The 14,090-nt window shown below is 35.9% G+C and overlaps 2 protein-coding genes and 1 long non-coding RNA gene across 4 annotated transcripts; 2 read left to right on the top strand and 1 right to left on the bottom strand.

Annotated features, from left to right (window-relative positions):
* Window positions 1–2,119: 2,119 nt before the first annotated feature.
* Window positions 2,120–4,530, top strand: LOC144569622 (uncharacterized). The gene is made up of 2 exons (XR_013516107.1): window positions 2,120–2,379; window positions 2,813–4,530. It is a non-coding gene; the product is annotated as an uncharacterized LOC144569622 (long non-coding RNA).
* A 744-nt stretch (window positions 4,531–5,274) lies between these two features.
* On the top strand, window positions 5,275–8,939 carry LOC144569187 (choline monooxygenase, chloroplastic-like). Of its 2 annotated transcripts, none has more exons than XM_078319405.1 (10): window positions 5,275–5,622; window positions 6,073–6,118; window positions 6,205–6,356; window positions 6,651–6,725; window positions 6,830–7,042; window positions 7,426–7,521; window positions 7,626–7,744; window positions 7,853–7,946; window positions 8,426–8,476; window positions 8,571–8,939. In XM_078319405.1, exons 2-10 carry the CDS (start codon window positions 6,100–6,102, stop codon window positions 8,709–8,711), a joined length of 960 nt encoding a protein of 319 aa, XP_078175531.1. In that variant the 5' UTR covers window positions 5,275–5,622; window positions 6,073–6,099; the 3' UTR covers window positions 8,712–8,939. The 2 variants fall into 2 exon arrangements, with proteins under 2 accessions (XP_078175531.1, XP_078175530.1); XM_078319404.1 differs by having other exon boundaries at window positions 5,280–5,622; window positions 6,221–6,356.
* Window positions 8,940–9,254: 315 nt separating this feature from the next.
* On the bottom strand, window positions 9,255–13,101 carry LOC144569186 (zinc finger CCCH domain-containing protein 40-like). The gene is made up of 4 exons (XM_078319403.1): window positions 12,889–13,101; window positions 11,977–12,246; window positions 10,662–10,885; window positions 9,255–10,240 (listed from the first exon to the last, which is right to left on the bottom strand). The coding sequence occupies exons 1-4, from the start codon at window positions 12,991–12,993 to the stop codon at window positions 9,439–9,441; spliced, it is 1,401 nt and encodes a 466-aa protein (XP_078175529.1). The 5' UTR covers window positions 12,994–13,101; the 3' UTR covers window positions 9,255–9,438.
* Between the last annotated feature and the right edge of the window lie 989 nt (window positions 13,102–14,090).

The following is a 14,090-nucleotide window of genomic DNA, read 5'->3' as shown; positions in this document are numbered from 1 at the left end:
AAACATATTTTCCATTTTTACAAAATGTACAGATTTCGTTTTTATTCGGCTGAGACTAATTAGACAGTTATTTTCCCTGCAATTTCCCAAGTTACCCGAGGGGATACAAATTCTTTAAACTCAATTCATATTCTATTTGGTATTTACTAATAATGAAAATTTGTCTGTGTCCACGACTTTCTCTAGTTGGTCCATCACGGACTATGACAAGCAAATTTTACATTCGCTTATTGCATAATCTTCGATTGCAAGTTTGGATTTCAGAGAAGGACAAATCACAGCTAAAAGAAGATTAGCTTTGTTTTTCAACACAAGGAAAGTGCGCGCCAACAAAGACAAGGCTGTAGGAGAGATTTTTAAAATTTTAATGTTTCTAGGGATGTTTCTGCTTATTTCCGTAGGTTACCTTGTCAGATTTTTTTTTTTATTATTATTATTGTAAGAGACATTCTGCTTATTATCAAGGGCTTTTTCTCAAAAAAAAAAGTTCGGATTTCAGATTTGTTTAATTGTTTCACTAGATTCTTACGGAGAACGTAGCTTACCTTCCAACTTTCTATATAAAATCCACCATCTCTGCATACTTGTTTGAATGTTTGAATGACGCCAACAAATTGTTATTATTATTTTTTGTTTAGAATTTGGAAGCTTCCTCTAACACTCGCACAGCTTTGATTTAAAAAAAAAATATATATATATTGCTGATTTCAGCCGTACGATGTCGAACTTCAACAAGTCTCCTTTACTATTTGAAATGGAGAGCTCCATTTCATCTCGTCCAACAGGTTTTTTTTTTTTTCTATGCAACTGTTCTTCATATTTTACAAAACTTACATAACTTGACAAGGTCGTGGTCATAATTTTTACTAGAGTAGACAAAAAAATTGCTGATGTGACTAGTTGATTGCGAAATAAGATAATTTAATCAATTCAAATTTTGAGTTGTCCGGAAATAAGCAACAATATGATTATACATGAACATATACTCGATATTCAAAATCTAGAGATAGACAATTGCATGTTGTCTATTTCTGATTGAATGTGACTCCGCCACAGTCCACAGATTGTAAGTTGAGAAGAGAGAAGAGCTTCGGAAAAAGAAGAAGGATATATTTGTCTTTTCAATTATGATTGCTTAAAAAAAAAACTGCTCATATGTCAATTCAAAACTAATTACTGTACTCCTCTCTCGAATTAAAATTTATGACATTTTTTATACCATGATTAAATGAAGAATAGTATGGAAGGGGTGTTAGAACTTAGAAACCAAATGTAAAGTATATTATTTACCTACTAATTAGAAAATGAGGGTAATTTAGTAATTTTAGTTGTCATCATGAGAATAATGATATATTAAATAAATTTAAAATGAGTATATTCTAATTAAATGAAGGAAGAGGAAATATAAAAGACTTTTAAGTTTTAAAGGAAAAATATATATATTTTTTAAATTTTGACGAAAAAGTAAGTAGAATTTCTGATGGGAACATAAGCAAATATCTCTAAAAAATTAACTATGTTAGCTTTATAATTTTAGTTCAACGAGTAAATAAAAATTGTGAGGATTCACTGATAATGAATTAATTTGATAATCTTGACAACCATGATAATAATTTATATTTTTTAAATTTGACGAATAAAATGAATATCTATACTTTGTATAGGTTATACTTATATACGAAAAAAGATAAAATTTTATGCAAGTTTTTATGTTCATAAAATGATACTTTAATTTTTTCTTAATATGATTAAAGAATTATAATTAAAATTATTATGAAGTAATCCCACTCAAACAAAAAATACAGTGCATCTGTTGAGAATCCTTACCCTATGCATTAACGTACCGTTTGAATTAATTTTTAAACCGTGAGATCAAAATTCAGATCAATTAAGTTCATGTCTATAATACACGGACCCTTTAATATTAATGAGGATTTAAATCAAACGGTTTAGATCTTAACTCAAAATTTGAGTAAACTCAAGGGGCGTTTGGTTCGTACTATTGGAGGCTGATTCTCTGGCATCTCAATACCCTGGAATGTGATTACCGTATTTGGCAAAATTAAAATGGAAATAGACATGATAATATATGATTTCTTGCTATCTCAATTCCCTCATTCATGGTCATCGTGATAGCCTAAAAAAAGGCGGAACTTTTCCATTCCCGCTCCGCGGATATCACACCAAGCGGGCGCGCGCGAGATTTTTATTTTATTAGGTTGAAACTTTCCGTCTTCTTCTCCGATAAATTTCGCGAAAGGAAAACCACCTCCAACTCCGACGTCGTTCTTCAGCCTCCGTCTCCAATTTTTTTTATCTCCGATTACAAGTTTTCTCTCTATCACTCCAGAGGCTCCAATTTCTGATCTCCGATCACAGGTTATCTCGTTCTCTATCTCTCCGCACCACCCTTCCCCTATTCGTCCAAAAATTTAGTAAATTTAACACCGATTACAAATTTTCTTTCTTTCTCTCTCACCTCACTTCCCTTTCCTAATTCCACCGTCTAAATTATGCCTCAATTTCTCCAATTTATACTTACTTTCCCTTCTCATTCTACAAGTGATGCATAATAGTCGGATTTTATTATAATTTTGCAATTTTGGTAGATAATGAGTGTGCAATTTTAGTTAATGAGGAGGTAGACCTTAATTTCGTGCTTTTCTAACTCTGTTATTGAGTCGCTATCTAACTTTGACCAGAAAAAAAAAAAAAAAACCAATATCTTTACTTTCTGAGTTTTCTCTTTTCTATTACTTTTTTTTTTCTCGCCGATGTCCCAGACGATAACAATACTAAATTTTGTTTCCAGATCAGATTCAGAAGTCAGTCAATTACTTTAGCATGCATCAAGGAGACATACAATGGTAATATTATACCTTGATATACTTAATTCTGATTTGAATAACTGATAGTATTTAACTAGTTAATGTACACTCAAATGGTTTTGCGCAGGACCTAATATTCTGATTTGAGTTAAAACCAACATGCAATGTAAAGTTTGATTATGCCCCAATGTTCTTAAAATCCAATAGTTTTCAATAAACAGAAATAATTGCAATGGTTGTTGATTTATGTCTCTTGGTACTATATATGGTATTATGAGTCCAAACTCAACCACCCAAACACAAGGTCAATGCAATCAGTTTATGTTCCTTCAAAAAGGACAAAGTCAATTTATATACGTGCATCCATATATTGACAAAACATACATGAAAATGTAGTTTAGAATGGTACCTTGTTTTAGTGAGAATTCATGAGGTGTGAGAGTTGAGATCTAGCCACTCTCATTAAAAACTCTTGCATCATTTGGTATAGGTACTTTACCAGAATGGTTACAGATGCAATTTTAAATGAAATGCTGGACAAAATTTGTGTCGTATAGCTGGGTTCAGTGTTGATTAATTTTAAAGGTGGGATCTTTTATAATCTTGCTTCAATTTCAATGAAAATGATAGTCAAATGCAATAGCTTCCCTTCACATGGTTGTTCTGTCTATCAGTAAAATCAGTGATATATTAAATGAAAGGAGTCTGAATAAAGGAATATTGGATAGTTTCTCTGAAGTTCCTTTTCAGGATTAGGGTTTATCTACAGAAAAATGTACAAAAAATCTTAGGATTTGAATTGCTCAGTCCTCTGCATGTTCTCTTTAAACAACAAATGTAATCTGCACAATTGTCATTTCTAAGCAATTAATTTCCCTTCATGGTATTACAATTAGTTATTGTGGGGCAAAAATTTGTCTCATGAATTTCTTAAGCCATCATTGAATCAGTTCATAGATGAAAATATTGAATATAATTGCCTCAGAATCTTAGTATTACACTAAGCTGAGACCAATTTCTCCACTACATACTAATTACTCCCTCGTATTCTGATTATTTCTGTTTCATCCGAGCTATATACTGGACTGACATATCTGTAATGCTTTAAGTCAAGTATGCTGACAAGAAGATTTGACAGTGCCGAACTGTACCAAACTGGTACTGGTACACTCTGGTATGAGCTGAAGTGGGCTCTGACCTGGACTAGAGAATGGGATCTGAACGGACTGGTAAATATAAACTGCTACACCAACAGGAAGGAGCGTACCGACTGGTAAGAACATATTCTGGAGATCAACATTATTTGGTGCAAATTAAGATTTTCTTTCTAATATAAAGGACTGGTGCACGGACAAAAGAGTATGACACTACCAAACAATACCAAATTGGTACTGAAGGAATCCACTTGGATTTCCATGTTTGTATGTGTAACATGGTAAATTTGGAAGGAACGTAATGCGAGGATTTTTCGAAGGTGATGAAATTCCATCATGGTTGCTGGCAGATCGCATTGTCAGAGAGGGTCATCTATGGTGAAGTTCTGTTAGAAGATTATGTTCTTATGTTTTATATTTTTGTGAAAGCTATTGTTATTTGCTTGCTTTGGTATTTTAAATGATTTGTTGTAAACTATGTCAGTACAATTTTGGAATTTCTCTATCTTTAATTTTTATTTATGATTAACGAAACAAATATGGTGATATATGATATATTAAGTTTTTTTTCTAGTATGCGGAAAACTTTGACTAAGTAATTAAAAAATAAAAAATGGAAGAGAATTAACTATATTATTTGGTTTAATTTCTAATTCGACCATGTCCGGTTTATATTTATTATTTATGACAACTAAATAAGTTTTTTTTTAGACAATTTGATTAATAACTTAAAAAAAAGTGAAAACATGTCCCAATAGGTATTTGCAATAGCTATGCGCGAATCAAATATAGGAATGACTCATCTCAGGGAATGTTGAAGCAATAGTCATGTACAAATTAAATATAGTAATGATGCATGCCCTGGACCTGGAATGACATTCCTTGGAATCCTTCTATTTCCTAGAATAACCTACAGCGCGAACTCAATTCGGTTTTTATGAAAATTATAGGAATTTGTTTTGTGATTTGTGTCAGGTTAAAAAAACGGTCCGGATTCATTAATTGCACTGGATGTCTGGATGTGAATTCTGGAGAGAGCATCTGAAAAGTGAATCCGTATCCTCTGAGATATCTCATATTCTGTGTGACCGACGTGTCCGGTGTCTATTCGTGAATAGTGCAGGGGGCCCTATTATTATAGCTTTGAGATTCGTGCAGAACTTATTTAAACGGTTTAGATTTTCCAGAAAGTCACTCAAAATATGAGATATCTCAGAGGATGCGAATTCCTGAAAAGTACTGCAAAGAAATAAGAAACAGATGAAGAGGAGATGAGAACTGAGAAGACCAGAGTGGGGCGTTACATCACTCTCCAGACTGGCAGACCGACATCGACCAATTCTCTTCCATGGCGATCGCACAAAGCATAGCATACCTTCCCTCCTCCAAAACCCTAACCCTGTATCGAACACCGTGTCTCTCTCCCTCCAACCCTCTCCTCTCTCTCCGTCACTCCTTGCGTATCTCCGGTGTCTCGGCTACTTTCTCCGGCGCACGGCCGCTGAGGTGCACGGTGGACGCTTTTGATCCAACCATACCTCTAGAGGAAGCGTTGACGCCTCCTGGTTCATGGTACACCCAGCCTAGCTTCCTTTCCCTCGAGCTCGAGCGCGTTTTTTTCCGAGGATGGCAGGCTGTTGGTGAGTTTCTGACATCATAGTACCTTTTTGAAGCATTTTTTGTTTGCGAGAACTTGGCGTTGGTACTTCTATAATATCGGCACATTGTTCATATGCACAAGTAAAATTGTGCAAGTACGGGACTTGAATTCTTACTTTCACAGTTAATTGAAACCATCATTCCCGTTATGATTTACAATCAAATATACAACCAAATGTGGTTTTGTTCAATCCCTTCTTCCCATAGTGGCATTCATCAGGTTATAATTTATTAAGACATTATTTAATTCAAGATGCAGAGAGTGTTCCAAACTTATAATATATAAAATAACAGAGACAATTCAGATATGCCAAAAACCATTACAGTTTAATTTTGGTAGTGGCAATCATATATCTTTCGTCTCATAAAATCAGCATTAAGGGGAATATGAAATTTTCATCCATTTATTTCTCGAATCTGTCTATTTGCAGGATACATCGAGCAAATTAGAAATCCACATGATTTCTTCACCGGAAGGTACCCCCATCTCCCCCAACCTACATCCTAAAAAGTTCAATCTAGTATTGCAAAAGCTCTAATGGAAACAATCTAATAAAATGTAGATGAAAATAAAAACAGATTAGGAAATGTAGAGTATGTGGTGTGTCGAGATACAGATGGAGACCTCCATTGTTTTCACAATGTCTGCCAGCACCATGCCTCTCTCCTTGCATTTGGCTCTGGCCAAAAGACTTGCCTTGAATGCCCCTATCATGTGTGTTCTCTACTTAAATATATATTTTTTTAATTTACTGATGCCTTTAGAGATTGATAGATTTTTCCTGTTGATTTTTTACATGCATGTAAGCATGTGTTCCAGTAATTGCTGAATTGCATTACTAGAAAATTAGTTAGAAGATCATATAAATAGTTGACTACTCATTGTAGTTGTTATTACTTTAATTAAAAAAATTGGTAAACAAATAATCCTTTTCATATTTTTTGTTTGATTATGGCATGTTTTCTTGTATTACATCTCCTTGATATACATGTTATCATTTTTGCCCAGGGATGGACATATGGGTTAGATGGAAAGCTACTGAAAGCTACTCGTATAACAGGCATAAAAAAATTTAACATCAACGTAAGCTCCTTTTTTAGATTCCATGCTTGGTATACTTTCTTTCGTTAGGGCCAAAACCCTATTAAATTAGGGATCATTTATTGTCATTTTTTGGTGGAGAACAGGAGTTTGGTCTGAAACCTATAGAAGTAGCAACATGGGGTCCATTTGTGCTGATCCGACTGGACAATGATGCAATATCCTGTGATGGAAGGGATGAAGAGAGAGTAGGAGATGAGTGGCTAGGAACTGCTTCACATTTATTGAGTACTAATGGCATCGATACATCTTTGACACATGTTTGCAGGAGAGACTACACTATCAACTGCAACTGGAAGGTTCAATTTTTTCAGGACACTAGACTTTTGTTTACTGTACTACTCAGGTACAGTACTGGTATTTTATTGAACTAGTACAGAATTTTCCTTGCTTGATTCAATTCCTCTTTTTCCTCTCCTTCCTCTCTTTTTTGTGAGTTTGTGCTTGAACATAAAGATTTGGCCTAATGCGATGGAAAATCTTGACCGGTCAAGTGCAGCTGGTCCCAAACTGGTCAGTAGCTATACACCTTGACTTTAGAAACTAAAAGGACAAAACTTCCAGTTGTGAAAAATGCGGAAGCTTTAACTGTTGTATTTTGGTTAGTTGTTGAATCAATTTACCTCTATATTGGTTAGTTTTGACTTTTGAGTCAATGTACACTTTTTTCTTTCAATTACAGGTGTTCTGTGACAATTATCTAGATGGAGGATATCATGTGCCGTATGCTCATGGGGGGCTTGCATCTGGCCTTGATCTCAGCTCTTACGAAACCCTTGTATGCATTTCTTTTTATGACGAAATTTTATTCTCCCACTGCCACTTTAGCAATTATGTGAAGCTAAAGTTGGGTAACAAATGATGGCTATTTGGATTACATAGACATATGAGAAGGTGAGTGTTCAAAGATGTGGGGGAACCACGTCAGCAGAGGACGGTTTTGATAGACTGGGATCCAAAGCATTATATGCATTTGTTTACCCAAACTTTATGATAAACAGGTGTGTATGGTACTGTATTTACAGATTATTTAAATTCAAAACTCAAAACCAAATTACATTTTTTGTAAGATTTTGTGATTAGCTTTGATTGTTCTAAAAAATGCTTAGGTACGGTCCATGGATGGACACTAACCTGGTCATCCCTTTGTGCTCAAGAAAGTGTCAAGTCATATTTGATTACTTCTTAGATCCTGCACATGTGGTGAGCTTACAAACCACCTCTTATGTTGTAGTTGGGATTTGATTACTTCTATAATGGGGATTGTGAACAAGTTCAATACTCTTGTTTCTCCATCTTTTACCAAAACCAGTTTTCTTGCTGGTAGGAAATGTCTTCCTCATTTTTCTTATTATATTTCATTTATTTTTAGTGAGGATAAATTGGTTTAGAACAGGTCAGGCTCATTGGGTTAAATTTAGGACAAATAGAGCATCGTTGTTTAAAAATGAGGTTGTATTGAGGCCTAATTGGGTAAAATTAGGACTCTGATGCCATAACATGTCAATCACTGTACTGACGAGATGCCGAGTAGAGAGTACTTGCCTGCCAAACTTGAGCTTGGCAGCAATTTCTCAGGAAATTCGCTACATTTTGAATCTGTTAATTTGCAAATAATGCAATTATCATGGACTTATTGTACTTCATGAAATTTTATATTTGCTGTATACAAAATTTCTTAGGAGGATGAATCTTTCGTCTTAAGAAGCTTAGAAGAGAGCGAGAGAGTGCAGGTGCAGTCTTTTACTTGCAATTTCTCCAAAATTTCCTGATTGGGTTTGATGTATAAATGTTGCAGTTATTATATGTATGTGTATTGTGTACCAGGTGGAGGACATAGAACTGTGTGAAGGGGTGCAGAGAGGACTTGAATCACCAGCTTACCATTGTGGGAGATATGCGCCATCCGTTGAGAAGGCCATGCATCACTTCCATTGCCTCCTCCATAGCAGTCTCACTATCCCGTGAGCAAAATTGAAAACTGTCGTCAATTGTAAATGTCAAATAAGCTTCACCCCACCAACAAATTTGAAAAAATGGTGACTTCTGTGTTAGTTTTGTGATCAGTAAATAACATTGAAGTGGTGCTTTTAGACTTTGTACTTATTTGTGACTCTTGTTATTTATGAAAAATAAGATATATGCATAACAAAACGTTGACAATGCTATCTTTCCTTTTGATCTCAACCAGGATTAGTCTGGTTGTTTTTTTTTTTTGCTTGTGCTCCGTTCTTCTCATGTCTATATAACTTTTCGACTAAATATCATACTTTATATTTGTTTAATGATATGATCTGAGGGTATGCTTCGGCTTCCCTGATAATCGCATTTAAATGAAGTGCTCTGCTATTAGCATGTTTGTTGTTATTTTTGCTACTAGTTACACCCATAACTGCCAAATGCTTAAGAAGAACTAGGCTTCGAAATGCAGGATTTTTGCTAACATTAATATATCTGACCAGACAATTCGAAAAACACAACTATGTTAGCAATCTATCAAAGTATATATCATGAGAAAAAAATAAAAATTTAAATTGCCAAAATCTTAATGTAGAAGAAACATTTAAAAGAAGTCACAGCACAGTTGCCCACTACAGTTGTATTTAAAAATCCCCAAACTTGTTAATACAAACAACTAGAAGCATGGATAGAACCATGCATCCCTCTCAGCACAGGCCAGGATTTATCAATCATTTCAACTTTGGGATGGTCCTGCAGATGGCCCCGCACTCTGCTGTTGAGGAGGTTGCATCTGGTGCTGATGGGGTGGCGGGGGTTGCCTATACTGAGGACCATAGTACTGAGGTGGGTATGGCATAGGAGGTTGCGCTGGCGGTCCCATTTGCCCATAAGAATGTGGAGGTGGCGGTGCATAGTACTGCGGAGGATACTGTCCTCCCTGATAATATGGGCGTGGCTGAGATGGGTAGTACTGTGGAGCAAGCTGACTCGGCCCACCTTTACTGCTCTCCCCTGCTTCCTGAGACGGCACAACTGCCCCCATCCTCTGTGGGTCCATCGACGGGTAGTGTACCCGCTCCGGTATGTTGAAGTAATTATAACTCTGTTGTGGCGGTGCCGGTGGTGCTTCTGGTGGCTGGTCGCTGCTTTGCTGTTGTGAAATAACAGCACGAGGAAGCAGTCCACCGTGCATGACTACTCCAGGCTGGCCTTCTTCAGGTTTAGGCTGCTGGGGCCTGCCCCACATAAGCTTGAGGCGGACCCCCTTGATAACCAGCTTGTTAGCAAGTTCTTCAGCAGCCTTCTCAGCTGCCTCACGTGTGGTATAGGTGACGAAGGCACAGGCCCGCTGCACAACCATGCGCACCGACTCAATCTCCCCATGCACGTAAAACTGGTCTCGCAGATCCTGCTCTGAGATGCGCGCATCAAGGCCACCAACATAGAGGGTCCGTATGCTCTCATCGTCGGGTGGCTGAAGGGATGGCATCTCTCCAGCCTTGCCGAGTAACTTTAGTGCCACTGGATCATTTACACTGCACAAATGAAATAGTAGCAACATGAAAAACTAGTCCCAACTTGGCATGCAAAATGTATTTTTATCCATTTCTATAGGAGAGATGCATTGAAAAGTTGGCTAATTAAATAAAGAAAGATAAAATATAATTTTTCTTTTTCATCAACAAATTCAGTACAAAATCTAAATACGATTTTTTTATTTTTTTTTTCTTTTCACATTGGTTAGAAACATCAGATACAAGTGAGTTCATTCTCCATCATCTTAGCATTCTGGATCTATTATACATTTTAGGCCAAGGTATGTAAAACACTTCTCGGAACACATGTAAATGATCCTACACTAAGTTCAATCCATGAAATGTGCGAGCAGTTAAAGAAAAGGCAAAATGACCATCTATAGATCATTAGAAATTTCAAAGAAAGAACAAATTTACATACCCATAATAGCGGTCCTTAATGTTTTGCTGAGATAATTCACCAGTTTCAGGCATCTCATGACGGTAAGGACACTCAGCTCCACGTGTACACTCACCACGAACAAAGAAGCTGCAAACATGGGCTCTGTTTCTCTTATAGTATGGGGCTGTCCTCTGAAGTTTCAATATTGTATCGTTAGGACGAACCTTCCCATGTGAGGACTCGTAGTCTATACCAGCCCGGGCCTGAGATTTTAAAAAATGCACAACGTAATTTATTCAGTTGCCGACTAAACAAATGAAAACATGCAACAATTACCAAGGTAAAGAAAATCAAAATCACAACAATTCTTAATAGTTCTATTATAACATGAGGGGGGCTCAAATGCCCCATTGCTTTCATGCCCCAACCATATCCCATATCATTATCTCCAATTCCAAAGTCCAAACAGACGATCCGAACCGCTCAGCATGATATCCACATTAAAATGTGCTTGGAGTCCAAATTTTATATTTTTTGGAATTTTTTACTATTTTTTAAGGTAGGTTCAAAATCACTGTTTTTAAGAATATTTGGACCATCTAAAAACAGTGATTTTGTACCTACATTAAAAAATATTAAAAATTCCCAAAAAATATAACATTTGGTCTCCAAGCATGTTTTAATGTGGATATCATGCTGAGCGGTTCGGATCGTTTGTTTGGACTTTGGAATCGGAGATAATGATGTGGGATATGGTTGGGGCATGAAAGCAATGGGGCATTTGAGCCCTCCTCATCATACATACACTGCTCTCTTATACGAGTGCTACTATGCAAATGAAAATGCTTTCCCAACTCCAATTTATGCCTTATTGGCATTTCATGCTGTATAACATCAGTATTCATAATATCTGATTGGAGAATGAATGGGAAAAACATGTTTTTTTTTTCATGAATTGGATATATACAGATCCAGTAAGAGGTTTGCATATACAATTTAATACCCGAAGTTTTGAGAAACAGCAAATAAGTGTATTTAGCAAAAAAAATTAAATGCAATTTTGTAAATTTGAAAAAACCCAATTCAAATTATACATCAAGTACATATACATTATAGAGAGGCTTTGCAATGAATACCCTTACAAAATTTCTAGTTCCACATCTGTTTATGTATACCTCCTAAGAAAAACAATAATATATAAGCAGGCAAAATACAGCTTCACGCCATCTTTTGAAGCCTGATAATATAATAGAAATTACAACATTATGCTTCAAACTTTCATTTCCCAACTACTGGTTATCATTATTGATTGATTTTAGGAATCACCGAGCTCATCTGAGATTGATACACATACCTTACGATCATGCTCTTCAGCAAAATACTCCCGGTTCACGTCGCTCCTGGGTATAGCATCGTGTGAGCTGATAGCGAGTGCAGTATCACGCACCTGGACCGGGAGACCGTACTCTAGATCCAAGAGGCAAACCTGGCACACATTTTTCAATTTGCAACAGGTCTGGCAGATCTCTGTCTTTTTGTACCTTGCATCACGTCCTGGCCTCCACCGAAATACAGTAAATGGCCGTGCGCATATCTTGCATTCTTTGTCATAGTCTGCCCTTAACTGCAGGGAACTATCAATGAGTACGAGGAAAAAAAAAACACAGGTTCTACTATATGTCAACATTGTGGAGCATAAATCTTCTCTTGGCCAATGAAAAAATATCATAATTCATAAAATCAACTATAGATGAAACCTTTTAAGCTTATCTGCACAGAAAATAACATTGACTAAGCATAAGTGCTTTATGTTTTGCAGTTCCATGAAGAAAAGGATAATTTCTATATCTAATAACAGATACATGTTTGCTTCAGTAAATCAAACTATGCATGCATCTATGTCTAGTCCTAACATATTATTAGGTCAAATCAAAGAGCCCAAGCAAGCAGGATGCAAAATCAGAACGGTTCAGACTTCTGAATACAAAAATACAATTAAATCCAACAGAAAGGACCTTACGAGAAACATAATTATCCTACCTATATTAAATCGCTCATTTGAGCAAGCTTGTAGCTGAAAGAAAAATTGATACTGGGTTAATTCGAGGTTTAAAATCGACAAAACTGATATTCCAGAGACGGGAAATCAAGGATAAAATACAATTTATTTATTCATACTACATCTAAACGGAAAAAATTACAGTTTATGACTATCGGCGGAAAAAAGAGAGAAAAAAAGATCTAGGGTTAGGGTTTAAGAACAAACCATTCGAACGTAAGGGTTGTCGCCGAGGCATGATTCGCAAATAATAGGAAAGTCCGATCTCTCCCATCCATCCGCCTGCGCGTCTCTCAATAACCTGTGCGCCATTCCAAGTTTCCAACAGAGAAGACAAGCTCGCGCGAGGGAGATGTGAAAAGCTACTCAACGTCGATTAGGATATTTCGGCATGAACCGGTTGGACCAGCTGGTCTATCTTGTACGGCTTGGAACCGACCTACGAAGGTGATGTCATAGTTGTCTCCAGTTTTGAACCTTGAATCGGATCGATCAAAATTTAACGGTTCAGATTATATTTATTTTTTAAGCATGTTTTATCTGATTCACTCAATTGTTTGATCTTTTTATGATTCACATTATCAAATAGAAATTATCCCCCGTTATTTACCATCTTTTTCTCTTTTCTCTTCTGTAGAAAGAAAGAAGACGAGGGCCTAAACCTACAAAAGAAAAAAACATGCAATCACAGAAAGCATGGCTGTAGTAATGTATCCCAGAGGGCGGACTCAGAAAGAGCATTGAAATTTTATGGAGATCCATAAATTTGATCAACTTTACCTCCTCCTCTTTTAAAATTTTATTTATTATTTTCTGAAATTTTAATTTGTAATTTGAGTTAAATTTAAAGTTAAAATTAAAATAATTTTTTTGAATTTTGGTTGGTAATTTGAACTAGACATTAGAGTATTAAAAAATTATATGTTAAGTATTAATTTTTTATCTATTATATGTTTAGCTATTTAAATTTGAATAATTATTATTTTGTCTTCTCTGACAAAAATCTTGAATCCGCTGTCTCAGATCTCCATGAGATACAACAACACATGGGAGATTAAATATTAATCCGTGCTAAGGAGAAGTTATTCAGTAAGCTAAAGAAAGAGGCAGGAAATTAAGATAGCTAAAAGAAGCTAAAAGAAGGGGGGAGATGTCTTAAAGAAGACACAGGAGATTAAGATCCGAGCAAAATGAGACTAAAGGATGTTGTCTTAATCCACACTAAAAAACTGGTATTTGACAGTATTAAGCAACTAAGGAAGCTAAAAGAGACTCCTTTAACCTTAAGGGGTTGTTCAACAATAAAGGATTAAGAATGAATGATGAAGAGCTTAAGGAGCGTTAAGGAATTGATGTTCGGTTGTCTTAATTCGTGGGTGAGAGCTAAAGAAGCTAAAGAAATGGATAGA

Source organism: Carex rostrata, chromosome 18 (assembly GCF_964058835.1).
Source record: "Carex rostrata chromosome 18, lpCarRost1.2, whole genome shotgun sequence".
Lineage (NCBI taxonomy): Eukaryota > Viridiplantae > Streptophyta > Magnoliopsida > Poales > Cyperaceae > Carex > Carex rostrata.
This window is presented reverse-complemented; position numbering and strand designations above follow the sequence as displayed.

Coding starts and splice junctions, on each gene's coding strand:
- LOC144569187 (XM_078319404.1), top strand. CDS start 5,331: ATGGCGATCGCACAAAGCATAGCATACCTTCCCTCCTCCAAAACCCTA. Junction 6,726..6,829: donor TAAAAAAATTTAACATCAAC/GTAAGCTCCTTT, acceptor GGTGGAGAACAG/GAGTTTGGTCTGAAACCTAT. Junction 7,522..7,625: donor TCAGCTCTTACGAAACCCTT/GTATGCATTTCT, acceptor TGGATTACATAG/ACATATGAGAAGGTGAGTGT.
- LOC144569186 (XM_078319403.1), bottom strand. CDS start 12,993: ATGGCGCACAGGTTATTGAGAGACGCGCAGGCGGATGGATGGGAGAGA. Junction 12,247..12,888: donor ACAACCCTTACGTTCGAATG/GTTTGTTCTTAA, acceptor AGTTCCCTGCAG/TTAAGGGCAGACTATGACAA. Junction 10,886..11,976: donor CTGAAGAGCATGATCGTAAG/GTATGTGTATCA, acceptor TTAAAATCTCAG/GCCCGGGCTGGTATAGACTA.